The sequence below is a fragment of the Trichoplax adhaerens genome, genomic scaffold (assembly GCF_000150275.1).
Source record: "Trichoplax adhaerens TRIADscaffold_30 genomic scaffold, whole genome shotgun sequence".
In the NCBI taxonomy this organism is placed as follows: Eukaryota; Metazoa; Placozoa; class Uniplacotomia; order Trichoplacea; family Trichoplacidae; genus Trichoplax; species Trichoplax adhaerens.
The window spans coordinates 232,678-253,004 of NW_002060970.1; the positions used below are offsets into that span (position 1 = coordinate 232,678).

Below are 20,327 nucleotides of genomic sequence, written 5' to 3' on the forward strand. Positions count from 1 at the left end.
AATATGTTGCACTTTTCGTTCTGGACGACTCTAGAAAAGTCGACCATGTTGATGACTGCGACAACGACTGATGACCGATTGACCCGTATTGCTCTTGAACCTGTATTCTGCTCAGATACGCACGCGCATACCGGCTTGGAGTTGTCTATCAATGACTGGACACGGCCGATAAACGACGTGGACGAATTTCATTGGCGACTTTGAAGTTCAATAGTCAGTCGTTTGAGTGAATGCCTTCTTGCCCTGGCAGCTGATTGGTGCATCTCCACTTGTAGATCGTTTGGTGTTGCAGTCGGATAAAGTCAGGTCAAGCGTGTGGTGACTTCACTCCTACAAAGATGGCGGGCAGAAAACATTGGCCTCGATTTGGCAGTTTCTTTGCTTTTCTCCTTGTTCTCCTTCTATGCAATAGGATAGTCAATGCCAAGGAAGAAGATGAAGATAATGGCAAAGACCGAGTTATGAAACGCTGTATCGACTGTCGTAAATTGGCTGTTTCCTTCGAAATTGTACGTATATAATCAATCTGCTTGACCGATAACACTTACTCGATGGTATTACACCTTAGCATGCAACTTCATTCACTACTGTCCAAGATGAAAGCTAGCCAGAAGGATTAAATGGGTTACTTACTTTTATTATTCAAAGTACAGTGCACTTTACTCATCTAATATTCGTCAATGGCCCGATCATTATTCTTGACAGCATTTCAGAATCTTGTTTGGTATCCTGCTAAACTTCCATTGAAAAATTCACTGTGTCTGCAACGGAATCTAGTGTATTACTCTGCCAACCATTTGGCGTCGTTTCAAAGACTATTTCTCGCTTTTTCATTATTTTCTCTTAATTTGCTTAGCCATTACTCTCCTTAGCCAGAATAATTCAATTGTCAATCAACCCGAATAACTGGCATGACTTTATTAATGTGGTAATGTAAGGGGCCCGCTCTCTATTTTCTTTCTCCTCCACATTGCAACTCGCTCGACACAACAGTTAACTGCTTGTGTAAACTTGTAGCTTGTGTGAACTGACAAAATCATGCAGACGCCGTTTCGTACCTATCGTAGTCCTGTATATACCAGATATACTAAATGGACTAGACTAGTCTATGGGTAAACTGTGCGTAATTTAGTTTCGTACCTCTTTGCAAATGTCGGTGAAGAATGTTGACTTCCATTAAGTCAATACCTGACGTCAGTACCTGCAATGATTATTCTTTGCATTCTTTGGTAGCTAACATGATACATGACAACCCTAGCCCTAACATGAAACTTGCAATAATGATTGTATTTTTCTCTTAAGAGCCTCGTAAAATCTTTTTATATTTCAAAAGATGATGGCTGATCCTATTTCATGTACAGTTACAAATTGTGCAGCTTTGTTACACTTGTGATTATAAATTTTATTAGACTACAGAAAACTGCGATCAAGTCAATTTCACGGACCCACTCAATCAATACCACACTGTAAAACTTCCGTGCTAGTGAAATTGACTTGATCCAAAAACTGGATAGGTTACGGTATTCATAATTGTCCAAGTTGATTCCATTTTTTACACCTTCTTACCAGTGTTAAAAAATTAAATAAGGGTTATTGGTGATTCGTGGCTGTTGACTTGGGTTATAACCCTTTGTTACAGCCTACTATCTGACTTCGGCTGTATCTTTATGCTTGGGTTATTTAACCGGGGCTATAACCTACAGCCAGCTGACACTATGGAATATCGGACATGGCATTATATAGACCAGTCGAACATTTGCTTCCCGAACGGGATGCAATGGTACTTTTTACATGACATTATTAATGATACGGTGTTCATGGAACTGTGTGTACGTATTTGCACAATACATCAAAGAACTTAAGAAGTGTATTCAACATCCAGCTGTGAGCTGGATCATACTTTCATGCTTAACTAGGCCATTAAAGTTGTTTGCATGTATCAGATAGACTTGGTTCAAAAGTTTCATGTCGGCCTTTCGTTTCTACACTTGCATCTCCAATCGGATAGTGATTTAGCTTGGCATATTTGCTCTCTGACTTGCTAACATATAATGTGTAATGATATGCTTACTGCAAACCGAGTAATTTGTGCGTAACACTTGAAGTTAATTACGTAGCAGTATGTATAATCCATGGGTATATTTGCGAAATTTATTCTGTAAAGAGCCTTATGTATAAGACATTTCAGTATATCATGCTATCGTTGTCCATTTTAGGGACTAGACTTGACAAACAGGAAAGGCTATGGAGGTGGTGATGTTGTCTGGGAAGAGAAAAAATTAGGAAAGTACGAAAACAGGTATGAGTAAATGATTTAGATATCTATGTTTCTTCAGCTGATTATGTGCACTCAAATAGCAATCGTCATTTATTTAAAATCATATACAACTTGGATATTGTAATTGCAACTGCTGTGAATTGATGAAGCAAAATAAAAGTTCCCATAATGCTAACGTAACATTGGGTTACACAGATTAGCAAAAGAACTAATTGTTTTAGTTTTAAAATAAGGAGCTGCTTCTTAAATACCGTGCGAACACATGCTGCTACGTGTACTGTTGTACGATATAATTAAATGACACAGTAAAAACTCGTATTGTTATTATTTCAGCGAATGTAACTTTTGTTAGGCAATTTTAAACAAGCTCATTTGTAATATACTAGTTGATATCTGAAAGATCGTATTGTTAACTTGCATAAATGCATACGTGATGGGTATAGAAAGAAGACAAATTCAAATGATACTGGTATTTATCATCATAATGACAATTGTTAACCATCTAAATTTTATTACTTTATAGTGAAATGCGTTTATTGGATATAACAGAAAAGACATGTAAGCGAAAAGACTTTCAGGTAACTAATGTGCAATAATGATAATTATTACCAAAGCAAACTTTTTGCCATCGCACCGACAATGTCTGCTACTTTCCACCAATCCGAAACACGAAGCAAAATAAGATTTTCCAGTTGCAATGATGTACAATGATTACCTTGCATAGCATGAATTGTAAATACATAATCTGACTTCACGTGTATCGTTATTCCTGCGGTTATAACTAGTCGTGCACGTTTGACAATGAAACGAAATCAATTATTCATAAGTCCGCACATGTTATCATTGATATGGTTACTTGGTTGTAAATGGTATAACGCGCTCTTTTGAAAAAATAGCAAGTACAATATAAATCGTACTGTAGGCAAGCCACTAAACACATAGTGATTTAGTTTCTTTCTGCAATCCAGATTTATAGCAATAACCCATTATTTATCTTGTATCTAAAAATTGTTAGTGTAATACAATGCTTGAAAATTACGAAGATGAAATCGAAAAATGGTTCTTCAAACTGTACGTTAGTAGTTTTAAAGCAAAAAATTGATAAATTGCATTGGTTATGCATTACAATGCTATCGATGTTATTCCAATAACGACAAATCAAAACCTGTTTAAATATTGTCATCTTGATTAATGAATGAAATAAATAGGAGACAAGATGAAACAGATTTTGCCGAGTGGTTTTGTGAAAAAACGCTCAAAGGTGATAAGATAGATTACTAACATTGTGAGGGTATTGTTACTGTTGGCATGTCGTGTATGGTGCATATTTAATTAATTTATTGATGCGAATATTTTTATTAAATTTAGTTTGCTGCCCATTTAATACCTTTGGCCCAGATTGTCAAGGTAAAAGAAATTCGATCAGAATAATTTTGTTACCTAATTTTTTATACAATTATCAACTTTTCTGAATTACTTTGACAACTTTTTGCGCCGCTAACATTAATCTTATTCTGATTAGCTTGCCCAGGAAATGGCGAATTTAGTTGTAGTCAGCATGGGAAATGCCATGTAAGTACCTCATACTGAAAACTCCATGTTGTACTGGCTGGCCTAAATAATCGCTTCGTGTCGTTTCTAGGGAAATGGAACACGCTCTGGCAATGGTAGCTGTATTTGTGAAACTGGATATAGCGGATCAGTTTGTGAAAACTGTACTACGGGATATGTACAAAAAGGCTCAGAATGCAACGGTAATTATTAAAGTTGATCATAGATTCAGCAGATCTGTATAAACTGATAGAAATTGAATATTTCTTTCACTGCATGAAATATCCGATAGCGTGCCACGTATCTTGTGATGGGGACTGTTTATCGGATGGTCCAAAAGGATGTATTAAATGTGCTTCAGGATGGACACATACAGAAGAATTAGGATGTACAGGCAAGGATTTGTACCTTTTTAGCCGAATATAACGCCTTAATGATACTATTACAAGCGTTAAGTTCTATGTTGTTACTTCAGCCATTTAATTCTCCAAAAATGTTGCAAATCTTAATTCAAACATTGTCCTTATGTTCCCTGACAAATTAGATATAAATGAATGTGAAGCTAACGCTTGTGATGTTTCGCTTGAAAATTGTGAAAACACGGAAGGTAGTTTCATCTGTACATGTAAAGAAGGGTTCCAGAAAGAAGGTGACGTTTGCGTTCCAGCTGAGCCTACTGAAGGAACTGAAAGCTCAACGGATGACAGTGCAGCTACAAATGGTATTGTATTTATGTTAACGTTATTAGTCGTAATGATTTTGTCATCAGTTTGGTATAGTATGGGAATCGTAGCATTGTTAGGTGTTGCCAGCGTCAGTACAGCTGTGTTGTTATCTTTGCAACCAGAAATTCGATTGTTATGCATAAATAGGCTGCGGACACTGTTTAAATTTTAATTGAAATAAGATATGCAATCTAGTTGACCTTCGAATTGGCTTTCGTTATGCTAACTAGAACATTTAGTTGATTCTATTCTTAAATAATTGGCTATCCGGTCTGAACAATTGCTCAATATTTCACTTTCATTTTTAAAATCACTAAATTCTTGATTTAGTTGGCATATGGTAGTAGTGTGGATTTTAAAATCTAATCTATGACTAATTAATGGTAAATGCAGTCATTTAAGGTACTGTATTTATGTATTAATTGTCTTGTTTCCTTATCTTGAAATTACAAAACATTGTGAAGGTATTATTTTACAGCACGATGTTGTTATTTAAAATATTGCAGTAGATGAATGGAAAATATGTATTCGAACTGCAATTTTTGAATCCTAATTAATTGACTAAGATCGATGTAATTTATTGATAAAGAAATAGTATGGTGTGGGTAAATCATGGCTACATTTGCATTCTGTTTTTATGTTCTTTATCTATGATGCTATCAATACTGTATAAGCTGTGAGAATTTGATTGCGATAAATGAAAGTTGTTTTACTGATTTGATTTCATCGACGATGTGAAATATATTTTCTGATTAAATTTTATAAATTTTCAGCTGTTGAAGAGGAGAAAGCTGCGGAAGTTGACTCACACGAAGAATTATAAAATTTGATAGAAATGATATGACGTGTATGCTAGTGAGCTTATTTATATTGCATTGATTTGATAGACTTCCATAATACATTTTAATGAAAGATAATTACGAGGAAGTGCTTTATTAAAGCTGTTTTATTGAGCCTACATCTATTATATTTTTTCAATACCATCAGCATAAGCCTATACATGTGCCCATGTAACACCAATGTTGCTATAATGATGACAGATGTTGTAAAACTCTACATTTTAACTGATCTAATTGTTATGTGTAACTGCCTTGACTAAGCTCTGTCTCCCTGTATAACATGTATAACGATTGCTTTTGATGGTTCATTCCAGTACTTCATTCCGCGGGTTCGCTTGTAAAACTAAAGAGACCCTCAGATGTTGATACATCCATTCAGTAGTTAGATCATACATACAAATTTAAAGAGAAATTAGTCTTTTTGACTTGCAATAGTCGATTAATAGTAATAGATAACCTATGCTAATCATATCGAAATGATATCTAGTCGATTTTATATTAACGATAAAATCCCATATGCTTTGAAGTGCTTATTAATAGTGATAGTGAAAGAACTTCTTCCAAGTTATTGTGAATTTCATCTATTGTTGTGAATTTATTAACCAAGTTTGCCAAATATGGTATCGGCTTGAAACAAAATTTTTTTCATACCTTGGGATCGAAGATTAGTATTTTTAATGGTTAGTTCAGGATAATGTGTAGCTTGAAATCACCTAGTACTGCATTAACTAGCTAATAATTGATAATTAACGGAAGTTCAAATTTTAATGACTCGAAAACTTGTATCTTATCCTGTCGTCATTTGTTAGATGATGAGAATTAAAATAATAAATAAGGATAAGAATTTTTTTATCATATATAACAAACATGAAGCACAGGTGTAAAACAGCTTAGGATCTCCTAGATACAGGACCTCTATTTAATATAAATAATTCGATAGATTTACCATTACAACAACGAATCAATCATCATTTTTCAATTGAAGTTATACCGTGATTGGTCGCAATAATCTCATCATTACCGTTGACGACAAATAATATAATATAATACACTATAGAATAATATACATGAATTCGGATAGACTGCATCCCGTTGCAATAAGCAGCTGGGACTGGCCATAGACAATAGATATCATCTTCAATAGAATATCATTAAACAACAGGACGTATCAATTTATTTAAATTAATCCAATTAATCGTATTGGAATACTTGAAATTTAGCATTTGCAAACTACCGATCAAACATCATATAAGCATTATGCATCCGCTCTAAGGTTGAGATCGATAATTCTTCGATTTCATCCTTGAAAGGAGAGGGAAAATTCGATCGACCACATGGCCATTACTACTCCAGTCGTTGCAATTTTAATTGTAGCGTGGGTAAGTAGACACCACGTTTGAATAATATCTATGAGCTGACTAACAAAAGCCAGCTAGTGATTTAGGAAAGTGAAAATTCCAGTTAAAAAATGGAGTCAGTGTCTTACAGTTCAGAAACAGATTAAAGGATCCATTACTTGAAAGGCGTCCATCATAGATTGATATTGATACTACTGCAGCTTTGATAACTTCCAGTTTGATTTACGTGTTACCTAAATGTCCAATAATTTCTAGATTAATTCTCGACGGCCTTAATCAATTTTAATGCATAAATGTATATCTAACTTTAGCATGTAGTCAAATAATTGTACTGCACGACTGTATTATATCACAATAATTCTTGCATGAAAACGATCTAAAATTTTTACTGTTTCATATAAAATACTGTTAATAATATTCTAAGCATAAAACATCCCTGAAGTTAGACACATAATAATGGTCCAGCTACGTAAAATAAGTTGTGCAGTCTAAAACTAGTTGTGGCGTAAAAATCATTCAAATGTCGTAGATAGAGTACCGTAATTATATTTATGCATGAAAAATTTTAGCTAAACGTCATTTACCTGTTAATGCCATTTTGGGGTGATAAATTGATACCATGTACGCTATCCGTAAGACTGCAGCAACTAATTTGTTAGATACCAGCTCATCAATAACGGTAGCGTATACCGTAGTTAAAGCATACCTTCACCAGTCAGCAGGAATCTTGCATATTTTTTAGCTAATAGCTGGTAGTAAATTAAATGCATATCTTTGCATTTAGTACCAGCTACATTGTAATTATTGTAGCTGTTATATTGAGCCCGGATTCCCTTATTTCCCAAGAAGTCATTATTTTTTGCTATAAAGCGCTAATCAATTGTGTTCGACTATCGAATATCATAATCTTCGAATAACACAGATAATTATCTCTATTTGATTTTAGCAAGACTTTCGTTTTGTATCTGCTATGACAAGTATTGCCTTCAAAGTGTCTTATATTGCTAAATCATGAATACCTAAGTGCAAATTACATAACTACAAACTTTAACGATTTTATAGCACTGTTTATCTGAACCGCACTATAGTACTGCTTTGAAATCTGCTCAAGTAAAATAAATTGTTGCAGTAACTATAGATATGTTTGCTGTCGTAGATGCAAATTTATGCTGTTAAAAATACTTGAAGCGAAGCTTTTAGATTTGTTGAGTAATATTTTATCGACCAACCTGCTATGAGATACTTGTTATTTCTGCGTTATGAAAATAGACTTAGATTTAAAAGTATAGCGCAAAACCAAGAGTAGTCACGTAGCCTTGAACTTAGGAAGTACCATACGTTACTTAAATATTTCATTATCCTTAAAAATATTAATTAATTAATTAGGTATGGATCAATTTCACATCGACATTTTCTTCCAAATGCGAGTGCTGCAGTGATTGAAAAGTGCTTGCATAGAAATTATCAAAGACAGTAATTAAAGTATCAATGCAAAAGCAATATTTTTATATATATTATACGAACGAGATTGAAAAACAAAGTTTCTACATTAAAAAAGCAACCGAAGTAGTTAATTCTGGTTCTTTCTAAATATGTGCCATTTTAGGTTGCAATCTTTTAGGTCTACACGTAGCAAAATAATTCGAATCATGTTTACGTATTTATAATATTGATCGGTAGTAGTTATTTTCACCTCGATAGAAACAAGAACAGTAACCTAAGTAAAATAAATGAATCATATTGATATATTTCTATGTTTGAAATTGTGCATGAGCTCATTTCAGCCCTGGTTAGGGACCACTTAATTTGTAATTAGTATATATTGTCGACATGATTGCTGTCATAAATTCACAGCCTTGCATTTTCAATAGCATAGGAAATTAGTAGAATTTCATTGATTAATAATTATTATTTGGTTTATCGAACCTTATAGACTAAATTATTTCTGCTTGATTAACTTTTAACAGTAAATAGAAAATGCTTTATACAAAGATAATTAATATTTTTTGACTTAATTCTATCTTCGAATTATCATCTATAGATTGTTTCGTATGGACTCTTTGCAGGTAATCCTCAAATCTGTTTAATAATTATTTATCTAGCATTTCGTTTTATTAATAAGTAGAAAGATAGCTGCAAAAGTAGGTTAAAAGGCTTCTTTTAATAATCGTACCCCTACTGTGCATGAAACTTGGAGAAATTTAAATGTTTTAAAAGGCTGAAATTTTAATTACTTGTGAATAGTTAGGAGTAAATATCAAAGCCATAAAAGAGTTTGAGATATTAATTAATCTCGATATTTCATTTCGATATTATAGACGGTGCTGAAGTCAATACCACGGGCGTAGGAGGTAAAGTAAAGTAATAATTAATATGCATATAAGATAGCCTTAATTATTCAGAAGTTAAATTCCAATGGCAGTGCAATTTTCTTTCGATTAAGTACTTACTATGAAAAGATACGAAAAAACTTTAAGTAACTTTTTATTTTAGAAATTGACAATAATAATTTAATTTACCTAAGATTTGATATAAAATTGTTAAAAGCATTTCAAATCAATTGAATACAATGAATTGCTACTTGCTCGTTACATATTCAAATATTAAACTGTAACTCATTTATAAGCTTTCATCGACTTTGATATCATGCTTGCAATCTAAAACTAATTTATATGACTTCTGTAAGCTTACAAATGTACATAACAATCATATCTGTTTCACTTTGCAATTGTAATCAATTAAATGTAAGGTACTGGCTCTTTCTTGTTACTTTCGGACATTGTGATATGTATGTTTACATACATATATAAATTATGATATTACATCTACCATAAGACAAATTATCACACTGATTATAATGGAATTGTTGTTTTATCATACTAGTCGAACTCTTGCTCGTGATACTTCGTACTTTATACTAATACTTTTTATTTTGCATTTAGTATCCAAGTTTCTTTTAAATTTCTACTCTTATTTAACGATAGCTTTTTTTCCTCAGCATATCTTGAAATATAGTACATGCCCAATTTGATCATATCTAGACATCTAATAAATACCTTTATAATTGATAGACGACCTGCTATTCAATAGTAAAACGAAACTTTAACTTTAATTTATTTAGAAACAAATAATTACTTAATTTCATTTGATCATACCATCCCCTCGAGCGGCTATAGAAGCAATCATTAAGATGTTTGACGACCATAGCTTTCTAGCAAATACCTAAAACGAAGCCATGATGTAATCTGACAATCAGAGTAACGGAATTATATTCCATTACAGCATATTGCAGCACGTACAAATTCCATATCCTTAGATATGTTCCAATCTATTACACGAGTCATATAAATCTTATTTATTAACTAAACTTCGATATCAAAAAATATCTTGATAATGCATTTATGATAATATATTATTTCAAAGAAGTTGATGTTTAAGGTCGATATTTTGTTTGTTAACGGCCTATTTAGTAAATGGATGATTACTTTATGTGAGAGCTGTTATTGTTAGAAACGAACAATTTTTAAAATAAAAGAAGTAAAACTTTTTGTAGATTGTAACAATATGATATTGTTATCTAATTGCAAAATTACCGTATACAGTATGCTAGCTAGTTTTTAAGAACATACCTGCCTTATCGCTAATACAACAAAAGATGTTTTGTAATTTATTTCCATCAATTTTCATAAAAGAAACTGCATATTACATCTGATTGAAGTTAAATGACAAAATGAATTTATCTTCTATCATCTAAATTCATTTACCTACCGGATAAGATAGGCATCCATCTACAATTACCCTTCCATCTTGTTTGCATAGTAAATATCTACTAGGTCAAAATAGATATAGATATGCAGTAGTTTTTTTATTGCAGATAGCTTTCATTGCTATGACAACTTATTTTATTTTTCTTGCCATTATTCCTTCGATTGTTTCGGTACCATTACAATTTCCCGATCATAAATCAATATCGAATTCATTATTAATTGAATGTTTCTGATTGACCTTCAGTCTATTTGCCAAGAAATTGTATCTAAGAATGACTGATAGTAGATTTTGCTTGTCGATTATAATATCAAAATTTTATTGGATATCTATTGTGATACAATAATTTAGATAAGAATAATAGATAGGATTCAATTATTATTACTCATCGCTTTTTATCATATTTTCTTAAGATAAAGTTCATGATGGTTCATCGTCAATTATCTTTGAATTTATTTCCGTAATACTAATCTAGCTTGAGTGGATACAAAGTGTGATTATAGTTAAAACATTTGCGTTAAAATTGATGCTAATTAATTCTAATATAACAGCAGTCTTGTCATTCTACGTTTTAACGAGGTTACTTATTTTTAATCTAAAGTATTTCTTGCAATTTTTCATAAACTAAATCCTGAAATATGTCCGTTAAAATCCTAATGATGCTTAATGTCTTCCATTTTTTACTTTAGATTGCCCTTATTCCTGGTATAAATATAACAATTCGACATGTATACGCACAATAAATATGTTCAAGAATTTCCATGATGCTCAAGATTATTGTCGTGAACGCTATAATGCCGATTTAATCTACCTTGACACTCGACAAAAAGAAGAATTCGTCACTCGTTATGTGATCGATTGGAATTTCCCTGCTTACTGGATCGGATTAAAATATCAATTAGATCTGCAGTTACAATTAAATTATTTGTGGTTGGCGACAAATTATACTCTCCAAGACTACGGTTATACTAATTGGCATAGCCAAGGTCATAATTTAAGTTATGGTCAATGTATTATGACGTTAAATCAAGGCCAACAATGGACCTGGGAAAATAATGGTTGCCATGATGAGTTTACATTTATATGTGAAGCGAGTAAGTTGAGTAAATAAATCTCTGACATTGAATGATATCAAATGAATACATGTTGATACATATTATCACTGATTTCTTACTTTCCGATGTCGTCTTAAATAAATACTACGATAGTTTAAATAGAATAGATCGGATCAATAAACTTTAATCACGAATATAGTTCAAATTAGCGTTGTTTATTTAATTGATTGGCTAAACTTTGATTAATACCGATGAAATAGCCTTTTCAGTAACAATAATTGATGTTATAGATTTTATTCACAAACCGAAGTCATTTACTTTGCATTTTTATTTGATATCGTAATAATTTCACTTTTGATATATCAGTAAGGTAAAGCAATTAATTAGTTTATTCGTAAAGATATTAGCCTAGTGACAATTATAAAGAGTCTTCAGACTATAAATGATTGTACAATCTTGTAAACAGCGAACTTAATTTACCAATATATCCTCTTTCTAAAGTTTTCAATTCTTACTAAATCATTAGAATATTCGTTAATGATGTCATTGCATAGTGCTTGATGATAAAAAATGAACAAAATCAACGATTGAAATAATTTCACTATTCAGCTTTGATTGACATAATCAATGTCTGGATTAAAATAAAAGAAATTGTTAATGTTGAATTGCAATTATGCATGTACTTTCAGATATAACAGCTTTGGACGTTTACAAAGGTCTCAATTATACATTTACGTCCAATATTACCTTCATCAATTATACTGCACCTAGCCCGCAGCCTCTCAATATTTCTATTAATCTTACCGGTAAGAATTATTTTATGATATTAACTTAGTGAACTTAGAACAATGAGTCAGCTCTAATCCTTCAATTCTCTCTTTCCTATCAATTATATATTTATAATTATTCTTTAGATATTGACTACCAAAAACCACTTATACCGACAACGCCCAAACCTGTACAGGGTAAGGCTTATAATCTAGAGCTTTCTTTTACAATGCAGCATCTGGATGTCTAATTATAGTGATAGGTTTTTATCGTAACAGATTAACACAGAATTACTGTTACTAACTAATATCATTACACTAACATAAGCAAAATATGATACTAATTTCAGGAGACTATGTCAGTACTTTTAGCACAATCTATTATTTATACGCAAGAATTGTATAGGAGCTATTTCCTTTCTGTCGGATAAGTTTTCACTTAAACTTTAATTTAATATTTGACATGCATGTATTTAAATATATATAATTTAGGATGCCCCTACGATGGTATTAATTATAATGGAACCTGCATCAAAATGATTACCTTGTTTCGCAGTTTTGGTGATGCTAGGAAATTCTGCAAGCGACATTATCAAGGAGACTTAGTATCGATCGAAACACAGGATAAAGAGAGCTTTATTTTAGTTAATCTAACTGGTGGAGCCTACGGCGCATTTTGGATTGGTTTAAGGCAATATCCAGAACACCCACAGCATGAAAATGAAACTTGGGTTGCAACAGGACAACGAATATTAAATAACAACAGTTATACTAATTTTGATAAAGACAATAACTTTTACATTAATAATTTCGATTGCGGTCTTGTTATTCGAACTTTCGAGGGATATAGATGGGTATATATGAGCTGTGAAATTCCATTAATCTTTGTTTGTCAATATGGTAAGCTATGTGTCGATATAAATTTAGTAGAGTTAGCCAATACATAGATGCTACTATAGCTTTAGCGTTTGCTGGAAAATTATTTCCAATAGTGAAATTGATCACATTTGTTATCATTTCAATCTTAATTAGATTCCTTTATTCCGACAACAACACCAAATATAGGTATAAATTGATGACACAGTTCGGATTGCTGTGCATTGTTTGATGACTCTAATTTTCTCTCTTATTACAATACATTACTGATATTTCTCTAGCAACGACAAATCCCCCAACAACTACTGCAAGTATTCCGGCTGAAGAGAGCAGTAGCTTTTCGTCAACTACCGCTATTTTGGAAGAAAGTACCAGTTCCTTATTAACAGATTCGAGTACGATTAGAGAAAGTGCTTTGTTATCAGTCACTAGCATCGTTGATATGAGCAGCAGTAGCTCGACATCATGGACGAATACTCCAGCCGATAGTGCAAGTTTATTTCTTTCTAGTTCTGTATCCCATGACCAAAGTATGGTTGCGCATATAACAAGTACTACCATTTCTAATTCTGATGCAAGTACAAGTTTTCTAGTTTCTAATGTGAACCCATCAGTAACAACTGCAGTTGTTCCTTCAATGATCGCAACTGAAACTTCTAGTAAATTTACTGGGGTTATAACTTCTAGTACATTTGCAGACATCGCAAGTACTCCTGTATTCGGTGCGACTGCTTCATTATCCAGCCAGAATACTCCTTCATCGAGTATAAGTACTCCTTTATCCGTACCAAGTGCCCTAACATCTAGTATGGCTACTCTGACATCCAATATTAATACGCTAGCTATAACCTACAGCTCTTCAGGAATAATCACAAGTACTACTGCGGTTACAACAACAAATACGACATCGTCATTGAGCTTTTATACCTCATCCTCAATTACAAATACTCCAAGTACAAGTAATCCAAATACAAATATTCCAAGTACAAATACTCCGAGTCCAACTCCAGCATCATCAGAACCAGTAACCACTAAAACTACTATATTTGCGCCAGCTACTAATCCTGTTAATACTATAGCAACCGCTGCTGCAACACCATCCGAAGGGACTCCTTCTTCTACTAGTTCTACTTCTACTTTAACTCCGGTCCTTGTTTTACAGCAGGTAAACAGTTCTTCTGCTTTAACAGACAATGATTGCAATTAACATTTAAGCCAACTTACTGACATTGCTTTAGGCTGAAATTTTAATGCATAAGGATACGTATAAACTAGTTTAAATTAGACTTCAGGAAGCTCAATCAATGATCCGGTAGCATCACATTTGCTTTTAATAAACCCTGTTAGTCCGTTTATACATAATCATTTCGCAGATATATTATATAGTACATTGAAATCATTTTTTCTTATTTACTCTACTGTAAGAAGATACCATATTTATAATCTTGATATAAAAGCAAATTCTAATTAGTCAATAGTAATATATTGCCCAGCATAAAGAAACATTTAAATTATCTCTAATATATAAACTAAATTAAATTATACCAGGTGCTCGAAGAATATATCCAGTATTTTTAATCTTGATATAAAAATACATTCTAATTAGTCAATAGTAATATATTATCCAGCATAGTGAAACATTTAAATCATCTCTAAAATATAAACTAAACTTAGTTATGCCAGGTGCTATATTAATGGTTAATTGCGTTGGTTTTGTTAGATAGCTGGGTTATCGGTTAATTCATCGATCCAGAGAGCAATTACGCTTCTAGAGAATTTAGGTTTATCGTTGCAACAACAAAATTTAAATCAAACTATACAGCAAAAGACACTAGCAATTAATGGAATTGTCAGTATCTTGGAAAAAACTAATTTTATAACAGCTGGAAATAATGAAAAAGAACAGTTAGCTCAGGTTAGATACTTTATGGTGGAAAGTATACTTGTTATTATTACACCTTACTTTATAAGGCCGCTAAACTGAATTCAACAGTATGCTACTATGCTCTTACTCACACTAATAACCACAACCATTTTAATTAACAGCAATATATTGACATTTTAACAACGCTGATGCAAACTACTAATCTACCCGGTGTAAGTTTGCGAATAAGCTTTCTGATTTAATAAGCAAGTTAACAGGACGGAAATGTTAAATAGAAACCTAAACAGCTAATTTCGTATAACATAGCAAACATCAGAGTTGGGTTTTCAAGTCATGAATGCCGAAGAAAAATTAGGCCAGTATATTGGACAGAGTTTATTCACTTCTCAATCAATTTCAGCACAAAGTAGTATGATAGGTAAGTAGAATCAATGTTTACTTTTCTGCGGTTATTCATCCCTATTATGCATTTTCAAAAGCTTGCAATAGTAAATTATATCATTCGATAGCATACTAAAATCATTTTACTTTTAGAGTGTGATACAAGCGTGATTAATTTAAGCGAATAAATTATTCATTGCAGCTTTCAAAATTGAAAGTAAAACCGCAGCAGATTTAGCAAAAACAGGATATGAATTATTCTGGCAGGTTGGACCTGAAACAGAATCTCAAGCAGCAATTGCGCTACCTAAAGAACCTTTTTCATCCTTAGGTAAAATTTACTGCTAAACCATGGTTAATTTGATTGTGCAGGATAAAATTTGTATAATGTTTTCTTTTTAGAATAGCACACTTCATTTAGACAATCATTGATTCTAATAGACTATAAATTATTAAATTCTCTTTCGAGAATATTATTTACTAACAGTCTGCTGTATGTTATTTAATCCATAATAGATCCCGGTACAATTGTTAAAATTAAAGTTTCTCTAAATCGGGAACTATCCAAGTATTTCTCATCCAACGCAACCAATCTGAAGTAAATTAAATAAATGTTAAATAAAGCTTTTGTAAGCGTGAATTTTCGATTTTACAGTAAATCATAGTGATTTGTACTTATAAGAAACAAAATGCAGAGACATCTCTGCCCATTACAGTATCGAATTACTTCATTGCAAAAGTATCGTATAAAAGGAACATTGAAGAGCTGAAAACATCTATTATAGCTAAAATTTCCTTATAACTACGAATAAATGATAATATTTCCTTCATAGTATTAAAACTTGGTAATTAACAAGATCGAATTGCGAGGAATAATGATTCATCTACATATCCTGGTTTTCTTTTGCTAAATTAAAGCGATCTGCAATGATAGTCTTGTTGTCTAGAATTTTTAATTTTACATTGATTTGGGCTAATGAAATATGAATAATGAAAATTATATCAGTTACGATCGAAGGCTAACATATTCTCTAGTGTTGTAATTTCAGATTAAATAAGCTCTTAATATTTAAATACTATTACTAGTCTTATAGTATTTTTACTTTGTCAATTCTTAGTAATCAGAATGGCAGTCTGGTATCGGTTATCCTTTCTTGTACAGTTACGCCTGATATACCCATTAACCGCAATTTTCCCTTAAATTATACTATTCCACATCTGCAGGTAAGACAAATTGTTTCTACAGAATAAGAGAATGGTCAGCAGTAAAGTAGCAAATAATAATTTTATATTTTAATATCGTGCAGTAAAGTGGTGATATCCTAAAGTATTCTTTTTGCTAGCTCAGTTTAGTTTCAAATTTTTTTCTTTTATCTTCTTCAATAATCTGAATATTTCTGCGTAAGTAAAAGGTGCCATGTAAAGTTAATGTTAATTTGAACATTAATTTACTTATAGGTTTCTACTGTAGATCGCAATCGATCCTGCGTCTTTTGGAAAAACCAAGCGACGTAAATTTTCTAGTCTATGTTTTTCAATACGATTGCTGTCAAAGTTTATTTCTTTATTAACGTTTTCGATGCAGCGATTGAAAATATCTTTCTTTATTGTATAGAATAATTATTTTTTTATTTATTGCTTGAATTTAGTTCATGGTCATCATCAGGGTGTAGAGTATCCGACAACAACAGCAATTCAACTGTTACTTCCTGTTCTTGTGATCATTTAACGCATTTTGCTTTATTACTGCAAGTACAGCCGGTAAATTATATAGCCGAAAGATAGAATCTAAGTTAATTCCGAATTGCTGAGACACCATTAGCGAAAGAGAACATCTGTTTAAGATTCTTATTTTAATGTTGTACTCTTTCCTAATAGGTAGTAGTCAATGTGTCAACGATAGACTTTACAATTTTAGGATATATGACCTATATCGGAAGTGGAATTTCAATCTTTTGCATTATGACGACTTTGTTCGTTTACAGCTTACTGAGGTAATGAATGCGTAGTGTAATATGAAGAGTGCACAATAAATGCTGAATTTAATATAATGAGTACAACTTTGAAACTATTTACAATACATATATTTCCTATTAAGATTTAATTGTAGTAAATGGTATCATTTCTTGATGACTAGGTTGAAAGGTGAAAGATTCATCGTCCATCGAAATTTATTACTTGCCCTTATGGTTGCACAAGTATCATTAATTATTGCAACAACCGGGGCAAATCATAAGGTTAGTCCTGGCGAAGGCAGAAGTTTACTGTAATATTCCTTTACTTTTTATCAATTTGTAATCAAAATCTTTTTATCGAAATTGGTTTAGATACTATGCCAAATTTCTGCTGTTCTATTGCATTTCTTTTATTTGGCAACATTTAGCTGGATGTTAGTCGAAGGCATCCATCTATATTTTGCTATTATTGCGGTATACAGCCATAAAAGTAAATTGCAAATTTATTTTGGAGTTGGATGGGGTAATTTGAAATTGACTAAAGATTAGCTTACATAATTTTATGCTCGATTTCCATAGTTCAATGTTCTGTCAAATAGTAGCTACGTGAATAAAATTAGCACCGTAATTGAAAAATCTTATTCAATATTTTAAATTGATTAGGGATACCTGTTATCGTTGTTTCGATATCAGCCATCGTCAGATTTGATAGCTACGGCCAGGATGAGAGGTCGAAATTAACAATTTATTATGATTTGACGTCTTTTGATTACTTACTGATATTTTAATTTTCATCAGATGCTGGCTATCTTATGAGAATGGATTTATTTGGGCCTTTATTGCTCCAGTTATAGCAATTTTATGTGTAAGTACAAACTATGAGCTACCGTATAGATTGATATCCCATAAATAGATGAGCTGCGATTAGTTAAATGAGAAAAGCTCGGTCGGTAGATTACATTTAACGTACCAAAGAGATTAAACATCATTTATTGATCCGATTTAAAATTTTATTTCGGTGAATAGAACACTTTTAAAAAAGTAATATCGATATCTGTTTATTATATTTTAATGCTGCTACTGGATAAACTGGTATACTGTAGTATCGCATCAGATCGAATGGCATTGCAGTAGAAGGCCAAAACAACTCATTGCTAAAGCTCACTTTGAATAATTTTGTAAACTTTTAGGCTAATATCATCATCATGGTTGCTGTAGTTAAAATATCACTTGCTGCAAACGTAGCAGTATCGCGTGAAAGTAGAAATTCGCTTATTGTGAAGTCAAAGTAAGTTAATGTATTATAATTTTGAAAATGACTTTATCATAACTTGATGATGGAGCGTATAATTGGAAAGAATAGTGCGTAGAGCTTTGAATGAAACCAACTAAGTAATTGTATCTTGCACGAATATAGATCCTTAGTTAAGGCAACAGCTGTCTTATTTCCGATTTTGGGAATGACTTGGGCATTTGGATTGATCCCTGCAACACAACAAACCATCATATTTAGCTATTTATTCGTCATATGCAACTCTCTACAGGTGCGAATTTTTATATTCCATCATTAAAGCTGCATATGTACACCTAGAAATAGAACAAGGATCTCTTTCAATTAATATCTAGGGGGCCTTTATTTTCCTGTTTCACTGCATTTTTAATTCAGAGGTAAGGCATGCACATAGGTTAAAGATCGCTGTGTATACCTTATTTGAAACTTAATGACTACTTTGTGTTAGAAGTATAAATATAAGTGTACTAACCGAAAGTCTAATTAACTATTTATGTGAACTAGCTTGCTACTGCAGTTCATTTATGCAGCACGTATGTCTACTGTAGTATTACTATGCCAGAAGATAATAATATGTATAAGATATCTTGATGTAGAATAATTATAATCAGTTATGGACATTAGCCGTAACCTCGATAGTAGATGTTTACTTTCTGTAGGATTATTTCAAGATGCAGTGATCGCCGTCGATAAAACATTGTTGCCATTTATGAAAGAAGAGTCTATGTCGGTAACGAAGCTGTGCTACATCACTGACATTTTATTCTCATTGGATATTTAGGTACGACAAGCCTATAACATCGTTATTCGAAGGAAAACAACTGTGATATCGTTACATCAGCAAAGTTCAAGGGTATGTCTAGCATTACTTGAATAGGTTTAGAGAGTATAATGCTCGATCACGTCAAAACATGATGTCTACGTTATTACTTTAAATATGTTAATACAATCGCCAATTGGGTACATGTGTAGAAAGTATCTTATTTGCCTTGCTTCTGTTTCTTTCTTTTACATGGAATATCCACCAACAGAGAAAATTGACTACTCAATTTAGCTCTACCGGTCCGGGCGATACCCGATTTGAAATTAAATTTGGAGGTTCAACGCTCGTCTAATAGCCACAGTCAATCTTGATAGTCATAACTAGGACATCAGCATTCATTTTTAGTTAATGCTGGATTGATTTAACTTGGTATTTAGCAATTATTATCGATCGGATAGAATGGTTCCATTCTATCCTGATGTTCTATCACTGTTCTTCCTCTCAATTTCTCGAAATAACTATGGTTATGATCACTCATCGCTGATATTATAGAACATATTTGGACGTATTGCTAACATGATATTGATCATTTTGCAAAGTCTTTGATAACGCTACTTTTAAAAGCTACATGTCATGTTTGCTATCCCATTTTATCGCTAGTTTTGATTGATGCATTCAACAGCAGCTTTAACAAGTCTAGTAAGCTTGTAATTTAAAGGATAACATGAACTGCCATCATGACTGGACTCGGTTACCGTACCTCATAAACATAGAATTGCCATGATCCTACCTTTGTATTAGAATATTGTTCTTTTTTTGTTTTTGTATGGTATTGACA

At 32.3% G+C, this 20,327-nt stretch overlaps 2 protein-coding genes across 2 annotated transcripts; both read left to right on the forward strand.

The window, feature by feature from the left end:
- Positions 1–338: 338 nt before the first annotated feature.
- Positions 339–5,377, forward strand: TRIADDRAFT_61862 (uncharacterized protein; the record flags this gene model as incomplete). Its single annotated transcript, XM_002117789.1, has 10 exons — positions 339–509; positions 2,217–2,299; positions 2,802–2,856; positions 3,294–3,349; positions 3,487–3,539; positions 3,647–3,685; positions 3,801–3,850; positions 3,921–4,032; positions 4,374–4,550; positions 5,328–5,377. The coding sequence occupies 10 exons, from the start codon at positions 339–341 to the stop codon at positions 5,375–5,377; spliced, it is 846 nt and encodes a 281-aa protein (XP_002117825.1).
- Positions 5,378–17,813: 12,436 nt separating this feature from the next.
- TRIADDRAFT_33124 (uncharacterized protein) lies at positions 17,814–19,157 on the forward strand (the record flags this gene model as incomplete). Its single annotated transcript, XM_002117790.1, has 6 exons — positions 17,814–17,958; positions 18,099–18,165; positions 18,234–18,300; positions 18,626–18,717; positions 18,853–18,979; positions 19,062–19,157. Coding segments are annotated over 6 exons (594 nt in total), but the record flags the coding sequence as incomplete, so codon positions are not given.
- Positions 19,158–20,327: the final 1,170 nt, after the last annotated feature.